The 23,360-nt window shown below is 49.9% G+C and overlaps 10 protein-coding genes across 10 annotated transcripts; 6 read left to right on the top strand and 4 right to left on the bottom strand.

The window, feature by feature from the left end:
- Positions 1-403: 403 nt before the first annotated feature.
- Positions 404-2,569, bottom strand: N7508_010952 (acetoacetyl-CoA synthase; the record flags this gene model as incomplete). The annotated part of the gene is made up of 3 exons (XM_058469012.1): positions 404-891; positions 946-2,413; positions 2,465-2,569. The coding sequence occupies 3 exons, from the start codon at positions 2,567-2,569 to the stop codon at positions 404-406; spliced, it is 2,061 nt and encodes a 686-aa protein (XP_058316858.1).
- Positions 2,570-3,078: 509 nt separating this feature from the next.
- Positions 3,079-4,116, bottom strand: N7508_010953 (zinc-binding alcohol dehydrogenase family protein; the record flags this gene model as incomplete). Its single annotated transcript, XM_058469013.1, has 1 exon — positions 3,079-4,116. One exon carries the CDS (start codon positions 4,114-4,116, stop codon positions 3,079-3,081), a length of 1,038 nt encoding a protein of 345 aa, XP_058316859.1.
- A 1,576-nt stretch (positions 4,117-5,692) lies between these two features.
- N7508_010954 (RNA-binding protein) lies at positions 5,693-6,873 on the bottom strand (the record flags this gene model as incomplete). Its single annotated transcript, XM_058469014.1, has 4 exons — positions 5,693-6,338; positions 6,382-6,553; positions 6,605-6,761; positions 6,805-6,873. The coding sequence occupies 4 exons, from the start codon at positions 6,871-6,873 to the stop codon at positions 5,693-5,695; spliced, it is 1,044 nt and encodes a 347-aa protein (XP_058316860.1).
- Positions 6,874-9,324: 2,451 nt separating this feature from the next.
- On the top strand, positions 9,325-10,125 carry N7508_010955 (6-phosphogluconolactonase; the record flags this gene model as incomplete). The annotated part of the gene is made up of 1 exon (XM_058469015.1): positions 9,325-10,125. The coding sequence occupies one exon, from the start codon at positions 9,325-9,327 to the stop codon at positions 10,123-10,125; it is 801 nt and encodes a 266-aa protein (XP_058316861.1).
- A 353-nt stretch (positions 10,126-10,478) lies between these two features.
- On the top strand, positions 10,479-12,036 carry N7508_010956 (uncharacterized protein; the record flags this gene model as incomplete). Its single annotated transcript, XM_058469016.1, has 2 exons — positions 10,479-10,526; positions 10,576-12,036. 2 exons carry the CDS (start codon positions 10,479-10,481, stop codon positions 12,034-12,036), a joined length of 1,509 nt encoding a protein of 502 aa, XP_058316862.1.
- A 750-nt stretch (positions 12,037-12,786) lies between these two features.
- N7508_010957 (WD repeat-containing protein) lies at positions 12,787-16,144 on the top strand (the record flags this gene model as incomplete). Its single annotated transcript, XM_058469017.1, has 5 exons — positions 12,787-12,944; positions 12,991-15,611; positions 15,659-15,909; positions 15,962-16,081; positions 16,136-16,144. 5 exons carry the CDS (start codon positions 12,787-12,789, stop codon positions 16,142-16,144), a joined length of 3,159 nt encoding a protein of 1,052 aa, XP_058316863.1.
- A 391-nt stretch (positions 16,145-16,535) lies between these two features.
- N7508_010958 (putative MYND domain protein) lies at positions 16,536-18,200 on the top strand (the record flags this gene model as incomplete). The annotated part of the gene is made up of 1 exon (XM_058469018.1): positions 16,536-18,200. The coding sequence occupies one exon, from the start codon at positions 16,536-16,538 to the stop codon at positions 18,198-18,200; it is 1,665 nt and encodes a 554-aa protein (XP_058316864.1).
- A 152-nt stretch (positions 18,201-18,352) lies between these two features.
- Positions 18,353-19,366, top strand: N7508_010959 (uncharacterized protein; the record flags this gene model as incomplete). The annotated part of the gene is made up of 1 exon (XM_058469019.1): positions 18,353-19,366. The coding sequence occupies one exon, from the start codon at positions 18,353-18,355 to the stop codon at positions 19,364-19,366; it is 1,014 nt and encodes a 337-aa protein (XP_058316865.1).
- Positions 19,367-19,668: 302 nt separating this feature from the next.
- On the top strand, positions 19,669-20,472 carry N7508_010960 (uncharacterized protein; the record flags this gene model as incomplete). Its single annotated transcript, XM_058469020.1, has 1 exon — positions 19,669-20,472. The coding sequence occupies one exon, from the start codon at positions 19,669-19,671 to the stop codon at positions 20,470-20,472; it is 804 nt and encodes a 267-aa protein (XP_058316866.1).
- A 283-nt stretch (positions 20,473-20,755) lies between these two features.
- N7508_010961 (pre-mRNA-splicing factor CWC22) lies at positions 20,756-23,290 on the bottom strand (the record flags this gene model as incomplete). Its single annotated transcript, XM_058469021.1, has 1 exon — positions 20,756-23,290. One exon carries the CDS (start codon positions 23,288-23,290, stop codon positions 20,756-20,758), a length of 2,535 nt encoding a protein of 844 aa, XP_058316867.1.
- Between the last annotated feature and the right edge of the window lie 70 nt (positions 23,291-23,360).

Consider the following 23,360-nt stretch of genomic DNA (forward strand, 5'->3'; position numbering starts at 1 on the left):
GGGGAAAGAAAAATAGGTAGAAACAAGTGAGACCGGAGGTCGGGATGGGAATATCAAGATAAATAAATCGCTCGTGTATTGATGTTCCAGGTAACCAGGTGCGGGGCCTAATGACGCAGCTGTATCAATCGAACCACCCACCAGCTTACCGTTTAACTTCCAACTCCCAATTCTACCAAGGTTCTCTTCCTCTCTTTTACGTACCTCGTTTTATAGCAATTTGGATGTCTTATACGCGCATATAGTCTGTCTATGTCATGCAATTGCTATTTAGATCTCCTGACACGGTCGATCCCTGATTCCAAAGCTTGGTCAAAGCTTGGCAGTGAGATCCGTCACTATCCGAGTCAATATTGCCACGTCACGACTCACAGTGGATACATGAGGGGTCTCAAGAGTTCACTTAGAGCTTGCTCTCACGAGGTTCCTCGGCAAATCGATAATAGAATTCTAGGCTTCCGGGATTCAATAGCGTTCCGCTTGGCTTGACCCGCTTCCCAGACACTATCTGTTTCACCGGTAGTTCGACCTTCTTGAGATTGACTGTCGTTGGAATCTCAGGCGTTTCCCAAATGAAGCTAGGCACGTGGCGAGGACTGAGCTCTGAGCGAATCGCTGCCTTTATTCTAGCCACAAGGTCTGGTGAAAAGGCCACACCCGGTTTCAAGAGCAGGAACAGAACGACCCGCTCATCAGTATCAGTGGGTCTCTTCTGTCCCACGCAAATAGAATCCGCAACCTCATTTGCAAACATAGCTTCAATAACCCGGTAGATCTCTGCACTTCCAAACCTTACACCCGAGGGATTGAGCACTCCGTCAGCGCGACCATGAAACATGAGCTGATGAGTGATTGGATGGATCGACACGAAGTCTCCATGAACCCACACGTCTAGAGATAGTCAGATAATCAAGCAATAAGAAAAGGCAAGAGAGGGAACCCTACTGTCAAACTTGGCGAAGTAAGAGTTCCTATACCTGGTTCCGCTCTCGTCACCCCAGAACTTCACTGGCATGTTTGGGAAAGCAGCTGTGGCTACTAGCTCGCCGGGAACTCCTTCATTTACGGGGAATCCCTGGATACCGTCACCCCCTTCGATTGTAGAGTCATAGACCTCCACAGGAACGCCCAGACTGCGTTCAGCACAGCCGCCTACATAGACAGGAACCAGTGGGTTGCCAGATCCAAAACAGCCGGCAATGTCTGTGCCACCGGAGATGTTGTTCAGACGAGCCATTGAAGGGAACCCTTCATCGTAGAACCACTCGAACAGCTCCTCCCGCAGGACCATGCCAGTGCTTGTAACAACTCGCAAATTGGACAAGTCGACCAGTTCTCGAGGTTTAATGTTAGCCATCTTCAGCTCGTGCAGCCACCGAGGTGATATCCCAAGATGTGTCACTTTCTCCTGTGCCGCAAGACGCACTAGGGTTGTGACGTCGGGGACGAATGGACTTCCATCATATAGCACCACTCGAGACCCAAAGAGAAGAGTCTGGACACAAGACATGTACATGATCCAACCCGTAGTCGTGTATTGCAGGCAGACACTGTCAGGCCCGAGCCCACTGTGCAAGCCACCTTCTTTGGATGAGCTGATGAGCACTCCTCCGACTGAATGAACTATACATTTAGGCTGGCCCGTGGTGCCGCTGCTGTAGGCAACCAGGAACGGATCCTTGAAGGGGATCCTGTCAAATTCGAGCTTGTCACCTCGCCCTTTGGAAATATAGCTGCCCAGAGTTTGGGTTTTTGAGATAGAACTGATATCCGCCGGCTTCGATGGGAAGCGTGGCTGCGAGACAACACCCTGGAATTCAGAGATTGAATCCATGCCTTGAACAATGTCTCGGATCTTGGATTGCAGATCAATGGCCTTCCCATTGTATACCGCAAAGTCATCCATGAACAGCCAACGAGGCTTGATCTGCAACAATCGATCTAGGATGCCTTTGACACCCATATCCGTCGAGCTGGATGAGAAGATCGCACCCAGAGCGGTCGATGCCAGGAATACCAACAGTGTGTCAATACTATTAGCTGCACATATCGCAATACGATCACCGCGGACGACACCGTTAGCTTTCATCGCCTGTATTAACACTCCAGTCCGACATCTAAGTTCTCCCCAAGTAACATGGACTGGTTCATGTGCAGCGCCTTCTCTGACTTCGGTCACGGCAATCTTCTCGTCCTCCTTTCCGGACTTATCGCCGGCAGCTCGTGAAAAAAGCAAGTTCTCGGCGAAGTTCAGACGAATACCCTCAAACCATGCAGGGATCTGATCCATACGGACAGATTCGTCGACAACTTGCGTGTAGGATCCTTCATGGATAAGATGGAAGTATTTCCAACAGAAATCCCAGAATTGCGACCTATTGTTAACCGAATAGAGGTACATGTCATGGAAAGACTGAGATATCATTAGTCAATTTGGTTTATATCGAATGGGATTTGGACTCACCTCCAATTTCTGGCCTGTTGATTTCTCCAAGGCTCGCCGAAATTGACCCATCTTGGTTGAATCTGGGTCTGGGTGCTCCCATAGCTTGCGAGGAACTGCAGTCATGATTATTTGCGTATGCTGTAGTTGTTCATTTTTGCGGGGGAAGGTCCTTTTATCGATCTCCCACTTCCGAGGCCCGAAATGAGCGGAGATCACCCCCGCCCCGGCTCACTTTTACCGCCTTTTTTTACCTTCGCATTTCAACAATATCAGGTTCTTACCGAAGTTCTCTTGGAAGCATTGTGGGTAGATAGCCTGATCACATTGTATAGGTCTGAGTTACGTGGATTAATCAGTCTATCCTGTGTACGAAAGAGCTGAGCTAGCGTACATTACCGTTCTTGGCGAATTGACGTGGAGTTTTCAGATCGAATAGCTGACCCCTTGTCGGGCATATCAAGCATATGTATCATAGATTTTAACGTTAGTCGCAATGGTATACATGGAGTATGTTGCTAAAGAGATACTTCCTCTAATGTTTAGCCGCATTATAGAAAGTGCTGAGCTTTTTCATTGGCATTCTTCATCCGTAAGCTAATCGGGCTCGCATAGGGGCTATCATCCAAATGTATTCATAAGAGCGGCACAACAATCTTAGTGCCACTAACACCATTCTTGAGCTTGTCCAATGCTGCGTTTATCCCGCACAGACCACCATCCTCGATCTGTATAGTCGGGCTGGGAATTACCTCACCGGACTGCAGTCCGGTCTTCAGCCACCCATTGAAGACCTTACTAATGTGCTTGTTCCTCGCGGCCTCGTCCATAGATGGTAAATTGAAAGTGATCTGCGTGTTTTCGAGGGTAGGGTGACCCTCTGGGAGAAGGGGTGAGTGTGCAACCATAGCGTGTGCGTCGCCTTTGGTCTCCCTGAGGATGTCCAATGTTGGCTGCAGAGCTCCATCGACGACGCAGTGTGCAGCATGCAGCTTCAGGCCATCATTTTTCACGGCGCTAACGATCTGAGAGACGACATCGCTTGCCCTGTAATCGAAAACTGCATGGGCTCCGAGCTTCTTCACGAGGTCATGATGCTTGGGACTTGCGGTGGCATAGACAGTGAAGCCGAGTGACTTGGCTGATTGAACGGCAAAAGTACCTACACTGCTCGATGCGCCCCAGATCAGGACTGCTTGTTTGTCCGCGGGAGTGTACTTGGTGTCGAGCGGAATACCGATTGTGGTCCAGGCAGTGCAGGCAGTCAAGACAGCTAAAGGAAATACAGCGCCTTGTTCGAAGGTGAGATTGTCTGGAAGTGGGATGACGCCTTCGGATTGTGCTAATGTGTACTTTTGGAAGGAACCATGATCGGGGGAGCCGTTCTGATAGAATGATGAGGCAAACGCAATGACTCGGCTTCCTGGACCAGTAGAAGTGACATTAGAGCCAACCTTGGCAACAACACCAGCAGTATCGCATCCGATGATAGTAGGATAGATAGGAACAGGAGGCATGCCATAGTCACGCTGGAAATGATCGCAGGGGTTCAAGGCAACGGCTTTGACCTCGATGAGAACATCGTTTGGACCGGGGTCCGGGGTGGCACGCTTGCCAAGAGACAAGGGACCACCCTGCTGGGGGAGAATGGCAGCTTCATGTTGTCCAGGCATAGTGGATGTTTGACGTGTGGATGTTGTAATTCCTGTTGTGGGTGTCTTTCTGCTGAAGGTTCAACCTGAGCAGGTGAAGCATGCAGGAGGGAAAAAATGATAGATGGTGAATTTTTGATGAAGACGAGAGGTATACTATAAAAGCTGTCTGCGACGTACCTGCAGATGAATTCTTCGCCTCGCTTTAAGTCCGATACGTCCCCAAAGCCCGTGCCTGTTGACACGTATTGGATCCCTGTGATACTGCTATATGACCCAAGTGGTGGCTGTCGAATCGAAGTGGCAGTTCGGTGTTAAATCCAGCCATTAAATCCGAATATTGTATGAGGATCTTGGAACGACCGGTGGTTAGGCGTTAGTCCGATCGGGAATACGAAAGGTGGTTAGCGTCCTTTTTAGAGTGGACCCAAGACCCACCGCGTCATCCCATCTGCAAATATGTATCTATATCGGGTCATCGGAATACGTATTATTCGCCTTTCTTGCTCAGTTTCCGTTCATTTATAATTGCGTCTTGTCCAAAGTTGTGGCCTTGTGCATGGTTGTGGTTGCTTTGGTTACCACTACTATTCATGTACTGTCTCCAATACAATTCTTTCAAACGCAGTCCAGTGATCTAAAAATGATATCAATGTTCATTACAATATTCTGCCCAGACCTAACATGTTCAACTTTGGTACTCCTCCCAGGATTGATACGGCTTAGATGGCCATCTCCAAATCCTCAAAATGTCAACAAATCATCGCGGGAACATACCAGCAGAACAAAACTTGCAACATCCTCTCGCCGCACGAAGCTAGAGCCATCCAAAACAGACGTCTTCAAATTGCCTTCGGTATTGACAACGCCTTTACACGCATAGATAGCGTCCACTCTGGAGCCTTCGTTGAAAAGGCCAAGACTGTGATCAGGATGTCACACTCCCGATGGAAAGATGTATCCTTTCTTGCGATCTTGCCCTAGGATGAACTGAAAGGGGCCCCCTAACCTGATTTACACTTGCAGATACATGTGTGAGCATGAGGATGTGAAAGGCGATTCACGTCGGATCAATATGACTAGTATGGTGCAAGGGTGGGTGCTTTGCATCAGATCTTGGCTTCTGATATTGAGCGGTGTCATAGCAGATCTGATATCTGGGGTCCTGATGCGTTGAAGTTCCACTTAAGACGTTGGAGGGCTTTGACGGAGGAACAAGGAGATGTATTGATGCCTTTTGAATCTTCGCCGTTTTGGTGCTCTGCGTCGCGGACATTGACACCGAGGATACTTGGTGTATTGGTCAGGTCACTGCTGTTTGCTTTTTTTGATAGCTATGGCAAAACTTGGAGTCCGCATTGTGAGGATGCGAAGAGATTACACCGGGTCATGAATTTGATGGGGATAGATACAAGGGATGACTATGGATGAATATGGAGATTTGTATCTTATTGCATCGGAGCAAGCATAGAGATGGCTAGCAATAGATTGAATATCAAGAAATTAGATCAAATCCTAGGAACGCAGTCTTGTTAAAAGAATTGATTGTGAAATAAGTCGCTGGTACTGTCGATGTCAGAGTAAATAGACTGATAGCCTATGTCGGCGCAGAGGTTGACAACATCTCCAACTGACTCGCAAGTCCAGAACCGTCCACCACCAATGGCTTGCAAGTATCAATACGACCTTTGATTGGCGTGAAACTTCCCATCCAACTCTCCTTCCCAGAATCCGAATCGGCATCCGAACTGTCGACACTATCCCGTCGGTCAAACTTTGCGTAGATCCGAGAGCCCATGAAGGTCATGTTGTTGAGCATTGATACCGCACGCTGTGCCTCTTCAACTGTTCGCATGGTGATGATACCCTGTGCCTGGCCTTCGTTCTTTGTTACACGAATTTGCTCGACGACGCCGGCATTGTGAAGTAAGTTTTCTAGGTCGGCTTCTTTGGTAGATACATTCAAATTCCCCAGAATGATTCCTCGGTATCGGGCACCACTGTGCAAATCTGGTGTAGGCGGAAACCTGTGATAGCGGCGCGTCTCGAAGCTTTCCTGGACTGGCGACATCGGATATCCGGGCATGTTCCAGTATGGCGGTTCATACCCACCCGTCACTGGAGACGGAGGGAACTGCATCGGCGCGAGATCTGGCATCATAGTCATGTACGGTGTCATGGGCATTGGCGGCATCATTACACCGTAATCGGGGTATGAAAATGTTGGACTGGCTTGGGTAGATCTAATTGGTTAGTCTACTATTAACGAAAGAGAAGGTGACATACTCAGGTAAGACTGGGGATGGAGGAAACTTCATATTCCCCTGCGGTGGCGTGGATTGATCAGAGTAGTGCATTGGGCTCCTGGTCGGTCCAGCGATGGGCTTCGTCGGTGAGCTTGTCCGCGCAAGAGTAACAACCAAACTTTGACCATCCCATCCGTTGGTGGATAGTCGATCTGAACTGTTAGATTGAACATCAAATGCCGAAGGAAAGGCCCAAGACGTACGATATGTTCTCCACGCTTCATCTTCGTTTTTGACAATAATCTGACCGAGTCCGGTAGGGAAGCCATGATTATCATCGTATACAACAGCTTGACGAATATGCAGAGCTGTCTGGCGCACTAAATCTTTGAGTTCCTGCCAGCGACAGTGTGTAGGAATCTAAATTGTGAGCCTTGCTCCATGCAGGAATTGGAGAGCTTACCCCTTGAAGAAACACGACGTATTCATCGTCCGATCTGCGTTTTGGACGAAATTTTTCACGGAAAGGCATGGCGTCTAGATGATGCACGTCGGGAAGTCTGTTCTGCCGTTAACTCCGAGGATGCCTTGAGACGTCGTCGTCTGCAAAAACCCGAAGCTTTCGTTGAAAAAAAGGCCTGTCCGACCAGTTGTTAGTTGAGTTCGGAATCTGGTATGTGGACTAGTTCGTTAGATATAAACGGAGGGATTAAATTATAGGCAATCGCCACTCACAGATGTAATGCAACGAATTGGTCTTACAATACGCACAGATAAACCAGCTGAGAACAGATAGTCGGGTTATAAAGCCTGGAAAAGCCTGTGGAAAAGCCTGGAGAAAAGAAAAAGAGAGCGTAGATGTTTCACAAAAGCTGCCATGACGACAATAAATTCCACATGTAGGATACTAGTAATTTCTACACGATAGTCCTCTTCCAAGCAAACCCAGCTGCATATCTGGACGAATGGCAACGCCAGACGAGGAGCAGCAGACGAGGAGCAGCAGACGAGGAGCAGCAACCAGTCAGATCAGCCAAATTCCCCTCCTGGTGCAGCGATATGTCATTTCCGTCTGCTGTATAATGCAAAAGCGAACTACAGGGAAATGGCATCTAAAAAACAGTCCAGGCATTGGATCTGTGGATTCTTTGCTTCTTGTTGCTCCATCTGATTGCCCGGGTAGACCCGTGTACACTGGGGAGGGGAAAGTCCATCTTCGAGTTGCATTTAGCCTGCGACTTACACCGCTAGATCCGGATCGGACATGCAGGGTGGACCTGCGCGCGCCTCTATTCATCACATTGGCTGCATATTCATCAGATCGGACTAGTGAATGGAATAAAAAGCAACGAAAGACTCTCGGGTCGTCGATCGAGCGGGGCCTGCCGAATGATTGCAGCTTATTGGATTTGCCTTTTGGAGCTATCCATTGTGGTATTTGAACGGTTCGTGAGCACCTGCAGAGGAACGATATGGCTGGCTGAGCTGCAATGAAGCCCTAAGGCGCACGGACGAGGTATTTAGGGGTTACACTGCAGCTTGATAAACTGGCATATATTAGCAAGATGTAGCAGATCTTCGTGTGCTGACTATCTTAAGCATGGCTTGCAGAAAAATACAAGTCAAATGTCCATCCAATACAGTTTGAGTGGCACAACCTACGAATGATGGCGACACGCGACCAAAGCACCGGAATCCTGTTGTGAACTCTACGTCAGAGGTGATGATCTAAGTGTAAGTAATATAAGTATATAGTAAACAGGCTAAACAATACAGTCGCTGAACAGTCGCTAACACGAAGAAAAGAAAGGGGTACATGTAGGATGCGCCTAGAACAGATAGGTCATAAACACCCATGTGCTCGGCATATAATTGCATATTGTTGCAATGCCGACCGAGGAATGTCTCCAAGCACGATTTCCTGTGCCCGTATCAGAGTGTTGAGATCATTTGGGGTTCTTCGAAAATGTGAGACTTTGTCTGCACAGCCACTTGAATTTGGGGATCGAAGTCGAAGTCGAAGTCGAAGGATATTCTGTGGGTCGCGTTCGGGAGAGAAAGGGATAGCCTCATCAGGGGGCGATTTTCAGAGATATCATCGACCAAAGCCAACTTTGGAGGCACATCGATTGCAATAATAGGAGTTCATGCCGAACTGAACCGCAGATCCGGAGTGCCCCGCCAGGCTGAGAGATTGTTGACATCTGCTACACCTGACGACATCGAGGACTGGAGGAGAGGTAGCCTCGGCAGGCCTTGGGAGAGGGGAAATCTGAAGAGGAGAAGTCATGTTTGGAGGCAGAAGGCAAGGTCCAAGGTCATATTTTATAGGAGCCCCTTTCAGCCCTCAATTTAGAGATTCGAGAAACTAACGAAATCTAGGGACTAGGGACTCCACGCAATTTATAACCTGAAGATCCGTCTGCCTGATCCCCCTCATGTGGGTGTTAGCGCTAAGCATATCCCTCTCTCCCTTCCCAACCCATGGTAATTTACTTACTTGACGACATAGACAAGTTCCACTGCTTAAACCCCGACGTCCTGAATGATCTCCCATGACCTCCAACCCTTCCGGAGATCATTCATTCATTCTGTCAACGGTCGCCTCTCCCTTGAGAATATGCAGAATGCCGTCATGGCTGAGATCCGGGTATGCGGCAGGCCTAATTAGGGAAAATACGTAGACACCAAGTACGCATCGTGCACGGCAGCACGATGAGGTCGAATAAGGTGTGGCGACACATGGATATGTTATGGAGACTCCCAAACCTGCGAATCGAGACGGCGGATACACGCTTGCCAACGTCATATCTCTTCATCCGGCTCTTGGCTTTTTTCTTTCTTAACTTCTCTCTACAATCATACAACTATCCAATCAATCATAGGTTCAATACATCCAATCATCTGATCCAATCTATTCTATTGAATCGATCGTCTATTGTGTCACTTTCACTTTGTTCTGATCACCCCACCATTGCCCCTCATGGCCACCGCACACCCCAATCTCTTCAGCTTTCCCAACTCTGATGCTTTGGCTCAGCAATTGCGCGTCTATGTTCTCCGTGCCCAGAACTCCGCCTTGAGTCGCCACGATAGCTTCCGCCTCGCTGTTTCGGGTGGTTCCCTCCCCGCCAACCTAGCCAAGGCCCTTCTCGCCCCCAGCAATGGCACCCCCGAAGACACCCCTCAGTTCGACAAGTGGCACATCTTCTTTGCTGATGAGCGCGCGGTACCCCTCGACCATGAAGAGAGCAACTACCGTCTCGTGAAGGAGGAGCTCGTCGCGAAGATCCCCTCGGAGCTCGGTACTCCGATCGTCCACCCCATCGACGAAAAGCACGTCCACGACGACGACCCCCAGGAGCTGGCCGACCTCTACCAGGAGGATCTGATGCGCGAATTTGCCGCCAAGGATAGTGTCAAGCTGCCCGTGTTCGATCTTATCTTGCTCGGCTGCGGTCCCGATGGCCACACTTGCTCACTCTTCCCTGGTCACGAGCTGCTCCGCGAAAAGGACGCCTGGGTCGCTGCCGAGTCCAACTCTCCCAAGCCTCCTCCCAAGCGTATCACTCTCACCCTGCCTGTTGTGACGCACGCTGTCAACATTGCCTTTGTCGCTACTGGTGCAGGCAAGAAGGAAATCCTCAAGCAGATCTTTGATCTTGAGGAGGGTAGCAGTCTGCCTTCTGCTCTGGTTAACCAGGGTGCAGGTGATAAGGTCAGCTGGTTCACTGATCACCCGGCAGTGGACGGAGTCTCTTTCCCCCGTCGTGGAAGTCTGTGAGATATCAAAAGTGGATTTACCAACTTGCTATTCATGGTAGACACAATTTAGAATGATTGTCCATTGCCTGTTTTTATACTGGAGCATATTTCCAACCCGGCTGAAGAAAGCTCGGACAAATTAGCCGATAGAACATAGCCCGATAAGACGTTTCAATAGCTGGGGGCATCTAGAAGGCCACCAAGAGCCCATTCAACACATTCAAAAGCTTATCCATAGATCTGTTCTTTGTTACTTACTGGCTGAGACATCGCTGGCCTCGGGGTAAGGTTGCGCACGGACCAAGGAGATCGCGACCCAAGATTCACTCGATCCCTGAACAAACACCACAGCGATGCCTTTATGACCTGACGATGCCCATTCCTACACGCTCGGCCTCGCTGCGCGAGCCACGTAAACAGGTAAGTGGAGAGATTTGTCAATGTCTGCAGAACCACACTAATTGCGCAGACCTTCAATATAGCACGACCTACCACGAAACCATTACCTACGGCTGGAAGAGGAACGACGCAAAATGAAAAGAGCCGCCCACCATCAAATACCTCGCTGGTCGAGGCCCCAAAAGACACTGGGTCTCGAGGGAGAACCCAGCTTCCTCAACGAAGTACCCTGACAGACCGTCCAGCGGGGCGGCTTCAGCCTAGCAAGCTCCCACGCGGGGATCCTTCGCCAACAAGACGAGAGATATCCCCAGAGAAGAAGCCGGGACAATCAGAATCTTTGGCTGCAAAGCCTACAACAATACTCAACCGCCGACAAAGCCTCATGAGGCCGGCATTGAAGCTCCCCGCTAAACCTATTGTCCCATCAAAGAGCTCAACTACGGCCTCGTCGCCTCGAAAGCCGCCAACTCGAGCTCCTGTCCAGCCCCCTCCCACCAAAAGACCTTCCTCGCCTAAGAAAACGGACATGCCACCTCCGTCACGGCCAACTCGCTCTTCTTCCCTCAGACAGCCTGTCAGTGCTACAAAGACACCACCTACGGTCAGAGGCCATGCCAGACATCGGAGTCAAATGGTGTCGAGTACAAAGACTGAACCAAGGCCTCCATCTCCTCAGAAGTCCCGGGCTCAATTTTCTACATATCAACAGCATTATTCTCCCAAGAAAATCTCTACACCTTCGACTCCTAACGCGGGTGAAACTGATCCGAGCAGTCTATTAATTCCTTCGTCATGGCCGGACATTACCGCTCTGCAAACAGAACTCCTTCAACTCAGCTTGTTCCATTCCGATGCATTACAGAGGCAGGCTGAGTGGAAGTCTGATTCAGAAACTCGTCTGCGCAAGAAGTACGACGGAGTTGCTCGTCAGTACCGTTCTTTGGTAGCAGATGAAACCCGACGGCAGTGTGAGCTCAATGCACAGGCTCTTGATATCTGGCTTTCCAATTGCCAGGAGCATCGTGGTCCGCATGATTCCTCTGAGCAGATTCAAATCCTATCACAGGTCCTTCAGGAGATCTCCAACATGGTGTCCTCCGAAGGGAGTGGAGAGTATGCCTCTGCTGTGGCGGACTTTGAGGATTGGATCGAGCAAGCCGAGCTTATTCGTCAGAACCGTGAAGTGGGCCGGACTGATGCTGGGGCCTTCATTGATCCGTTACCCCGTAGCTGGAAAGAGATGCTTCGAGAACTGACTCTCAGACTTGAGCTTTGCACACGCCATCTGCAATCCCTGGACATCCTGGGCTTCGGTGAAATTGAGCAGCTGGGGGAGGCTGCCCTTACAAGGGTGATTCTGAATCTCGGTGAATTGATACAGCTCATGGTACAGGAGATCCGTGTAATTCGGACACTTGAGGCTCAAGCTGTGCAATTCGAGAGAGATTTTATCAGTCTTCTCGCGACGAAGCTCGCGGGGTCTCCGACTGAGATGCGAGGTTCTCGTGTCGGGGTGTGGAACAGGTAGCTTACCATTGCTTGGACATCCTGTACATAATTAAAAGTGGAATCAGCAATGGTCTTGCCTGTTCACACGTGCCTCTTCTCCGGCGTTAAGCGAGCATTGTATCAAGCATGTGGTCGACTTCATTTGGTTGATCTTCCTCTTTCGGACTAGGGTCACTTTCGTTTATATATACAGCTCCTTCGCTAGCCATTCTCTCTTTTTTTTTTTTTTTTTTTTTTTGCCTCTCTCGTGTAAGTCAGGCGCGCTGCGATCATCTACGCCTAGGTGATTCATCACAAATCGGTCCCTGCATTGCAGTGGATCGATTTATTCGACGGTCTTCGGATCGTCGGGTGTGTAATTCTTGGCCCATTCCTTTCGGAAGATAGTTTTCATTATTGTTTAGGCCAGTGGCTCAAGCTCGGAGAAGGACACCTTGTGAAGTGAACATTCAAAATTCGTAGTTGTGTTGCGATATATAGGTCCGCGAGGCATAGTGATGAGTAAGCTCTCCAGACCCCGGATGACGCTCAGGTTGACAACCGTGAAAGCTCCACTGTTTCCTGATGTGCACTTCCTCTTTCTTTGCTTCTTCTTTTTCTCTCCATCTTCTTACCTTCATCTTGCCATCCTCGCGTCTTCACATCTACACCCGTGATGTGAATATCACCCACCTGACGTCACCTACAGCTCTGTTCACTGTAACCAAAGAGGTCCCCACTTCCTCATAATGGTCGATCATACCTAACAGATCTTGACTTTTTCAACACCATGAAAGACTCGCTCTACGACCGCCTTTGGCGCCGAGAATGCGGGGAGAGATCAGCATATGCCGGGCTTCGGGGGATTTATGGCTCTAAGGAATGGGTCAATGATCTTGACATCGTGAATGAGCTCGGTGGTCACACCGGATGTGTCAATGCTCTCAGGTACGTCAAGATTAGCTCAGATTATGTTTCATGCTAATGAACTTAGTTGGTCGCGGTCAGGTCAGCTCCTTGCATCCGGTTCGGATGATCAGCATCTCAATATCTACTCGTACCAACCTGAATCCTCCAATGCTCCTTTTGCGCTCAATACGACTGTCTTCACCGGACACAAGGCCAACATATTCTCGGTCAAATTTATGCCACAATCAAACGATGGAACGGTGATTACATGCGCCGGTGACTCGCAAGTTCGCGTGTTCGATATTGAATACTCCAGCGGGAGCAGGAATGCTGCCGCTACATCGGCGTTCGAGGCCTCCGCTCGCAGTCGGCGCTTTAGTGAGTTCTTCAGTGGTGCACGATACTTGAGTGATGGAAATACCAATGCGAGGGTTTATCGGAGTCATGCCGACCGCGTGAAGCGCATCGTCACGGAGTCGTCGCCGTACTTATTCCTCACCTGTTCTGAGGATGGTGAGGTTCGGCAGTGGGATCTTCGTCTTCCTTCTAGTGCATATCCTCCGCCGCGGGGTGGCCAGGGCTTCATGGCATACCGTCCCGGTTTGAATCATGATGACTCTAATGTGCCACCTCCTCTCATCTCCTACAAGCCATACAGCTTGGATCTCAATACTATCTCCTGCTCGCCCAGTCAACCTCACTACATCGCTCTAGGCGGAGCCCACCTGCACTGCTTTCTACATGACAGGCGGATGCTTGGTCGAGACACCTCCGCCGAGCAGGGTGCCGTAGGTGGCGATGACGAGGATATGGGAAAGGCGACGCGATGTGTGCGTAGATTTGCACCAGGTGGCAAACATCGCATGAGACATCTTGATGACGGGCACATCACCGCGTGTAAAATCAGCGATGCGAACCCAGATGAGATGATTGTCAGTTGGTCCGGAGATCACATCTACAGCTTCGATTTGATCCGCAGTCCAGACGCTGGAGAAACGAGGGATGAGAAATCCATCAAAGGCAAAAACGGACGGGCTCGTCGCAGCTCCCGAAATCGCAAGCGAAAACGCCAGAAACCTGCAACACCGGAGTCTCGAGGAAGTGGCGGTCGGCACGAATCGCGTCGTCGGTCTGCCGAGCCAGATATTTTTAGGATTCAATACGAGAATGGCGAGGCCGAAGATGTTTCTTTCCCATCGCTTGCTGATAGTGCGGTTGCTGAGACTGCTGAAGATATACTCGAGCAGGCTCGGTATTCTGTGTTGAGTGACGCTCAGCGGTTGAGCATGGAAATCGCAAAGGGGTTGGTGAAACTTCGAAAGACTCTGTTCTCCTTGGAAGCGGCTGCACGCGAGGCCACAGACTCGGACGATGAGTCTGACATATACCAGGAAGCTTTCTTCTCTGCTTCAGATATTGCTACTACATGCCTTTTCCAGATGACCGATGTTATGCACGAATGGCGATATCCTTTGAACCCGAGTAGCGATACAGTTACCTTCCAGCAGTCTCTTCGCCGAAACCGCGAGTCATCGTGGAGATTTGCCTTGGCTGCTGGTAATCTCGCTCAGGAATTGGGAGAGATAGATCCATGTCGTGAACTCAACATTGGAATGATCCGGCCTGCACCTGGGGAAGAGACAAATATCGATCAAAAGTCACAATTTTGCTATGATTTCCTCCGCGCGATCATTCTTTGGCTGCGGGGTGGTAGATCGGAACTGCTGGATGGCTTCCGCCGTCGCAATGGTCCTCGACGAGGTCGAGCTCATGACCGGTATCCAATTCCAGATGAGTCCGGGGCCGATGCCATCGACGAGGTGTTGATTCCCTACCTCCTCGAATTAGCCAGCGACACCCCCATTGTGAATGTGGACGCCTCCCGATTCGAGCATGACAGTACCCGCTTCCTGTTCCATAGTCAGCGAGCTGCCGTCACTGCATTTGGGAATGCCGTGAAATTGCCCCTGGAAGATCTCGAAGGCTCGGCAGCTCAATTTGACAGACGCCGGGTCTCGAATCCTTCCTCGCAAGTACGGTCTCTCGATCGTGCCTCGGCAAGGAGATTCTGGCTTCTTCGCGTGGGTAGAGGAATCCTGATGGAGGCTGGCAGTGGAGTAAACTACACTTTCGTGAACAATGCGTTTGGTGGATTACATACTATAACAGACTCTGAAAGTGACTCGGAGCCAGAGAGAGATCAAGAAGATATTAATCCTTTTGAGGACGAAGAGGTAATTCGACATCTTGAGCTGGTGGCAGCTAGTTCTTCGCAAGCCGATCAGGGCGTCAATTCAGACACCGATGCAAGTCAGAGCGACAGCGATGACGACGAAGGGGAGTTGAGTGGTGAAGGCGAGAATGGCTGGCCCCTGGACTCATCGGACGAAGACGAAGATGTAATTGGAGACGGCAGTGATGACGATGATGGTGACGAGGACGACGATGAGGCCACTACTCGGAGATATGCCATACGCAGGTCCCGACAAGAAAAGGTTGAGCTCAACACACCATGCTCGTCTCATATGCGGAGCTACCGGGGCCATTGTAACATCAAGACAGTCAAAGATGTCAATTTCTTCGGCTTGAATGATGAGTATGTCGTCAGTGGCAGCGACTCGGGACATATCTTCATATGGGATCGAAAAACCTCCCACCTGGTTAACATCTTGGAAGGCGATAGTGAAGTTGTGAACGTTGTGCAAGGTATGTGTCTCGCTCCGGGTACTAAACATGAGAATTAACATACCTAGGCCACCCATACGAACCAATGATCGCCGCTTCGGGGATTGATAATACCATCAAAATCTTTTCGTCAGACCGCACCGCTCAAGCCGATGCTAGTCAGGGTATCAATATCCTTGATCCCGACTTCAGAGGCAACAGACCTGGAGTTACCCATACCGGTGGTCTTGAAAGCAAGAAGCGGATTCATGACAGTTACCGCATTATGAGTGAAAATGATGTAGAGCGTCGTGGAGGCATGAGCGAGGCCTACATTACTGTATGTTTTGCATTTCCCATTAATTGTTCCGTCGTTCTAACTGTCTATACAGCGGAGTATGCTTGCTCGCCTGGCTGCTACTCTACGGGGTCGACAAGGTGGTATTGGTGGAATGGAGGGTCTGGGTTCACAAGATGGGGATACGCCTGTTGTTTTGGACGATAATTGCTCGGTGAGTACAATCTTCCCAGTCTCCTCGTATGTTGCCAGTGCTAATATGCCGTAGGTGATGTGAGCTGAATCTGCATTTGCAAAATATGGCGCAACAACTTCCCTTCTCTTCTTTATCAAATTACTAGGCGTGTACTTTTTTTTCACTTTATTCTCATATCTTTACACAGCCAGGAATAAATTGGCCTGAGGCGTATATTATTTACCACGTGACCCTTATCGTAGAAATTTCACGATAAGAAAATCTGCCCGCACTGGAACTACAGAGGGGCAGACATTTACGTGATCTCATGTTTAGTCGAGGGTTTAGATCAATTGCTTTGGTCTGGTGTTTGCTTAGCTTGGATATTTAACGCCGAACGCGATTTCAACCCTTGAAATTGAACATACACCTCTTTAATCACACAATATAAAACAGCCTTGACCATCTGCTGCACTGCAAAAGCCGACCCAATATGTCTGCCTCACAAGTGTTGGAGTCTCGCAATGCGGTGACCACAAAACTCTACGCAGATCCGCACAATCCACACATCCACCTCGAACGAGGCCTCATCTATGAAAAGTTAGGCTTCCCCGACCTGGCAGCCGCAGATGCCTACCGGGCATTATCACTATTAGAATCAGTGATTGACCCAGATGGATTCGAATTTCACGCAAAGAAGAAAGTCGATCCTTCAGCACCAGCCGCAGAAAAGGCGGATGAATCTGATGACGAAGAGGATGAAGACACCATTCCAGTCACTGAAGAGGAGTACGATGCCCTGATTGATCAGGTCTATGTACTCCTAGTGCGAAGTCTCATTCGATGCGGTTGTTACCGTGATTCATTTGAATTTGGCATGCGTGGACTGAGCCTGCTACGAGAGAAGGAGTTTGCTGCGGCGTCGGTTAATACTCTAACCGAGCAGATGGATCGCATCAAGCAGATCTATCAATCTCGCACTGGATCTGAGACTGACCTGGAATCGATTGATCCCAGTGTCCTTCCCGCGCAAGGCTTCGCTCATCGTGTTCTCTACCCTTGGAATGAGCATGAGCCTGATCGCAAGGCACCAGAGACGCTCAACTTGCTCAATGATAGACTAGCTGTGATTGCGCCCAAGTGTGAGGTTCGCGCTGTGGCTTTGCCTGTTCTGCATGATACGAAGGATGATTCTAGCATGGAAGTTTCCGTGCAGCTTGGTCTGTTCGCCAAAGAAGATATCGCTCCTGATGAGATCATCCTTCGTGAATCTTCCCTTCTCACTGCTACCAATCGCCTCCACGATGACCTGTGCGATGCTTGCAATGCACCACTCCCTGAACTATCGGCTGCGGAACCACCCGTTGCCTGTGAAGGCGGATGCGCAGACACAATCTTCTGTAGCCAAGCCTGCCATGACACAGCACAGAGCGTCTACCACGGCGCAATCTGCGGTTTGGAAGACGGTCTCGAATCTATCGGCAAGGATATCCCCGATCCAAAAGATAAGGCGGATTACTTGTACCTCCTGCTCCTTGGTCGTGCTCTCGCCATGTCTGCCACACAAGACAAGCATGCCCTCGAAATGCCCGAAGTGAAATACATCTGGGGTGATTTCCACGACTTCGATATCAACACCATTGCAACTGAAAAAGAATTAATACCTCAATCCGATGACACCGCCACCCTCCCCTTCTCCTTCCAACTCAATATTTTGCAGCCAACTCGCTTCCTGGAGGAAATGGAAATCGACCCCTATGCCAACCTCCCCCGTTATGATACCTGGATTCTAAATACATTGTATGCCAAGTTCCGTGGCACCGCATCTGGTCGGTTATCTACTTGGGATGGTGGCCCGGAGCTTTGTGCTGTGCACCCATTGTGGTGTCTTGCCAATCATTCTTGTGATCCTAATGTGTGCTGGGAATGGGGTGGTGAAATTACTTTCCGTGCGCGACGGGATGATGAGACTGCTGTTTGGTCTCGTGGAAGTGAAGTGAAGGAGCTTAAGCCTGGTGGTATTGCTAAGGATAGTGAGATTTGGAATCACTATTGTGATATCGGATTGCCGGTGCAGAAGAGGCGGGAATGGGCTTCTGGTGCTTTGGGTGGCACTTGTCTTTGTGATAGGTGTGTTTGGGAGGCGAGAGAGGTATAGATATAGATCAATAAAATATGCGAACACATACATCTTTTCTACAATTGACCACTGTATACTCCATCGTGGATCCATCACATGACCGGATGTTGATCAGATTATTCGATATGTCAGAATCAGTCAGATCTCTTTCCTTTGCCCACACACTACCCATGCCTCGAGTCCGATCACCAGGGGCTGGCTCTCAGCTCATGGATTCATTCATTGTCACACATGGGCCTGGAAATCCGAATGGCAATGTGACGCCAATAGTCGCTGAATTGGACGCGATGATGGCGTTCCAATCTTCGGGTTTGCTCCACAATCAACGCCACCAGGGACTTCCTGAGTTTCCACATTCATACGAAGTTCCACTGCCTGGAAATACTGCTGAAGACGAGAAAGCGCGGAAACGCATCTCGGAGGATGACAGACCCAAGTATCCGTTTGGGGATATTAAGATCTACCATGGGCGTAGCATTCGAGAATTTGAACACTGGATCTTCAATTTGACACGTTGTTTCGACGAAAATAAAGTGTGGTTTGCGTACCCTCCACACAGAATTATCATGGCAGCTACATATCTGTCCCGTGACCTGCTGTACGCATGGTCTCTCCATGAGAGCGCGTGCACGACAACCCCCACATGGGCGGAATTTGAAAAATGGAGCCGAAGCCTTGTCGATACTCGATCTGATACGAAACGATCCTTTGATGCTTCGAGAATTTTTTATACTATAAGACAGCGACGTACCGAGACTGTTCGAGAATTCAACGACCGGGCTAACGACCATTGGCTTCGACTGGAGCAGCCCCCTATGAATGAAGAATACAGAAAAGAGTTCTTGAAGAGTAAAGTCCTCCGGTCAATTCGCGAGGAAGACGCCAGGTACTTCCCTCACGACTCCTTAAGCTACATGGATTATATGCATCGCCTTCGCGAGATCGAAGATCGCCTACCGGAAAGACAAAAGGCATTACGCAAACGGAAGAAAGTACTGCGCAAAAACGCGGAAAGAGAAACCCCTGGTGCAACCTGTGTGACGCCTAACCGAAGCCTTCTCTGGCGTACTTCACGTCCAGAAACTGGGTCGCATGTTGCAAGTGCCGAGAAGAAGGCCAAGAAAGCCCGTGGACGCAGAAAAACACGGTATAGCGAACCATCTGGGGCAGAAATTGTTTTGTAAACGGCGTCAAAGAAGCTTGTTCGATGTATACTGCATATAGAAGGCTTGCGGGCAAAGCTGTGCGTGAACTTGGGTCTCCTGGTCCTTTTCGATCTTATTTCAAGAGCCATATTCAGAATTGTTCAACTGTATAAGCAAATTGACGGATATCGTAACATGCATTCTTTCGATCTAGGAAATCACAATATATCTCTATACACCTCATTCGATATTGCGGAGGCAAATTGTGGGGCTTTAGTAGCTTGTCACATGATATCAAAATGACTTTCTAAGATTGCTTCGCCGTCTATGTAGACATCACAATGATGTCGACACATTCAAAAGATATACCTGATTCCACAGGTCTGCCTATACGCCAACCAGGACTTGCACAAGATGTCAACGACCAAGAAGACCATGTCGACGAAGCACTTGCCCGACGCCAGGAGCTCCTGAATCAACTCTCAGAAGCTCGCGAGAAACAACGCAAACTACAGGAGAAACTTGCATTGTTGTCCTCCAACAATCAACAAGAACTTTCACACAAAAACAACAGTCCCCCACCGCCGAGTGAGAAAATCCCCACCTTTTGGGGGCGCACCGCCAGTGAACTCAATGCCTTCCTTGGTCATTTGAACACTCACTTTGACGAGTATCCAGACTGGTTCGCATACTCTCCAAGTAAGGTGACCTGTGCTGTGAAATGCCTATCCGAAAAACGACACGAGCAATGGAAGTCTCACGTGCAGGACCTCGAGACTATTCCCCCTTGGTCTGATTTTTTGAAATTCTGTTTGCGAGTGATACACGAGGATCCTGAAAATATCGATCGGGACTTCAAGGCATCAGCTGTCTATGAAAAAATGCGCCAGAAACATACGCAGTCTGTTCGTGACCTTGTTGCTGAACTGGAGGATCAACATCAACAACTCCTTGTGCCGTATGACAATACGCAACGAAAGGACCGTTTGAGGAGCGCTGTGCTTGTTGCTATTCTTATAGAAGCTGATACACACTCCGATGAACCGGAGGATTACGCGAGCTACGTTGAATTTCTTCATAATGCCGAAATGAACATTCCAGTCCGGCAGCAGGCATTACGAGAGGCAGAAGAGGCTTCAAGCTAGAGGAGGGACATTTGATACTCATGGTCTATACTCTGTACAGAGCCTATTGAATCAAATGTGATGTAAACAAAACCAGGAAAGCATGCATGGCTAAGTAAAATGTAAGAATTGACTACAGTAAACATCACATCAAGTCTTGCACCAAATCAAATAAGAGAAGTACAGCTTCATATTCCTTTTCCATTTCGAGTTGCGCTAGTTCATTATCAACACAGTAAGAGATATTGGCCATCAGTCAATATCCTAAATATCCAGGATAGAGCATCACATTTCCACCACCCGCTTATCTCCGACGAGGTGGTGTCCGAGAGAAGCTTCGACCCCGTGACTCTGTCCGACGTTTAGGGGTGGGCGAACGAGAAGCCGAAACGTCGCGTTTGCGGCGTGGAGGCGATACAGATCGAGAAACCGACCGTGTGTAGCTTCGGTTTCTTCTGCCAGGGCTTTGGCCACGACGTGGGGGTGTGACAGATCGGGAAATCGATCGGGTGTAGCTGCGGTTCCTCTTGGGGCGGCTCTTGTTGTCCGGTGTGACAGACCGAGTGACGGAGCGGCGAGACCGGTATGGACTGCGGCTGCGGCTACGACTGGGGCTTCGCGAGTATGAGCGTGCTCGGCTGCGCTTGGCCGGTGTGCGAGAGACAGACCGGGAGTGGGAACGATCTGAAGGAGTACGGGACCGACTGTATGATGCGCCACGACGGCGGCCAGCGGACCGAGAGCGGGAAGGTGTGTAGCTTCGTCCGCGGGAAGAGGGAGTAATAGAGCGAGAGTAGGAACGGCCACGGTCCCTGGAAGGAGAGCGGGAGGATGAGTAAGACCGGGAACGGCGGGAGTGTGGGGATCCAGTGCAAGTAGAGCACATGGATTGTGATCGGGATCGATCGGATGGAGTGCGCGAGAGGGAACGAGAAGATGCCCGTACAGGTAAAGCTGGTACTGTGGGGCGTGGGAGATTTTTGAGGTGCTCACGCATGTCCTCTGTCAACACACCCATACCAATACTGGTGAAGTAGTTGACCGAGAAACGGGTGTGACGAGGGTTCTCTGTGGGGAAGAGACCCTCGAAGCTTGGCCGGAGAATCTCATCTCTGAAGCGGGCCTGCAAACCAGGCAGACCGAGGTTCTCTGCCAAGTTTTGGAAGAGAATTTTAACGAAGATGCGGCTGCTGGATGTGGTCTCCTCTTCGTTGAGGTGAATCACCGACAAGACATGCCAACCGATGGCATCGTTGCTGATCAGATGACCAAAGAACTGTGCGATGTTTCGAAGGCGGTTCGTTTCGTAACGATGGATGGTATCATAGTATTTCGCAAAGGCAGCCTCGAACAAGTCTGACCACAGGCGGTTGATCTTGGCGAATCGCTCTCCAATCAAACCATAGAACTTGGAGTATGTACGCTCTTGGGAGCAACATTCAATGATCATTGATGGCAGCTCAGGCTCCAACCCGGCCGGCAGGTTGATCTTCATCAGCTTGTGACAGCACTCTTCGAAGTCAATACTGGACATGATCGTAAGGTAGATGGTTCGTCGAAGATTAACCAGGTTAGTGTTACTCTGGTCCTTAATGTCCATCTGTTGTTCTTCGGTATCTGATTCTTCCTCCTCGCTTTCATCAGACCCATCCTCGTCATCCTCGTCACTGTCTTCGCCCAAAATCTCGGCCTTCAACCTCTTGTAGGCCTCCTCGTGTTCTTCCCACTCAGTATCGAACTTGAAGATGTTGAGCGAGTCTTGCGTTTCTAGATCGTCGTCTAGACCGGCACGGTGGGTAATCTGATCTTCCTCCTCCACGAGATCCAGCTCCTCCTTGATCGCTGGATTGTCCTTGTACCGGTCCTTGCGCACTTGGAAGAGCACCTCAATCATGTATTGCACACGCTTATCAATGTCGGCCTCGTGTAGAATGTTGCGGAATTGGTCGAACACGGCGAGTGCGATCGGGGCGTTCATTTCTTCCAAATGCTGACCAACTTCTCGAGTCAGTCCCACGGCAATTTCCACACTGTCGTCCGTAGGCTTATGCAGGAGGAGTAGCAAAACCTGAGCCGCCAGCATCTCGTGGGCAACCTGCTGGTTGCAAAGATGGGCAATGAATGTGGTGGATGAGATGCACACTGCCTTATCATTTCGCTTGAACGCCTTGCGGAATTGAACAATCAACCGTGAAAGCAGTAAATCGCCAACTTGGGGTAGTTTTGTGTTCACAATTGAGGCCATCGCTGCATAGATCGGGGTAAATGGCAAACTGGCCGCCTGCGCCTTCATGATAGATCGACAGAACAAGCCACGACCCCGAATCAAGTTCTCGCCAAACAGCTCCGGCACAATAAACTTAATGTTGGAAACGTTGACCTTGTTGATCAAACCGTTGATTGATTTCTTCAATGCCTCCCAAGCCATGCGCTGATATTCCTTGCTCGTCTTATCCGTGATTTGCGCCTGCAGTGCGCGGAGTCGAGCTGGAGGGATGTAGGTACCGCCCGATCGCATATTGAGCAACTTTTCGTATTCAGCCTTTGCTGAGGCCTGCTTTTCCTCCTCACTTAAAGGCTTTCGAGCGGCCTCGCGCTTTTCATGTTCGCGAACGCGCTCAGCGAGTTGGCGCTCTCTATCGATGGCACGATCCGCATCGAGCTTGGGTGCCTCGGGGCCATCTCTGGCTAAATCACCGGGAGGCGACCGTCGACGATTCGGAGAGGGAGAACGAGACGGAGGGGAGCGCTTCCGAGAAGCTGCGGCTGGCGAGTATGACACGCCTGGGGGAGGCGTGGGCACGCGAACCGCAGACTGGAGAAGATCGGAATCCGACATTCTCAATTGTCAGGGTATCCTCCAGGGTATGGGAAAGGATTGGGATACACCGGAAAGACGGTGGTTGCGA

The sequence above is a fragment of the Penicillium antarcticum genome (assembly GCF_028974205.1).
Source record: "Penicillium antarcticum strain IBT 31339 chromosome Unknown utg000009l_segment0_segment0, whole genome shotgun sequence".
Taxonomy (NCBI): Eukaryota; Fungi; Ascomycota; class Eurotiomycetes; order Eurotiales; family Aspergillaceae; genus Penicillium; species Penicillium antarcticum.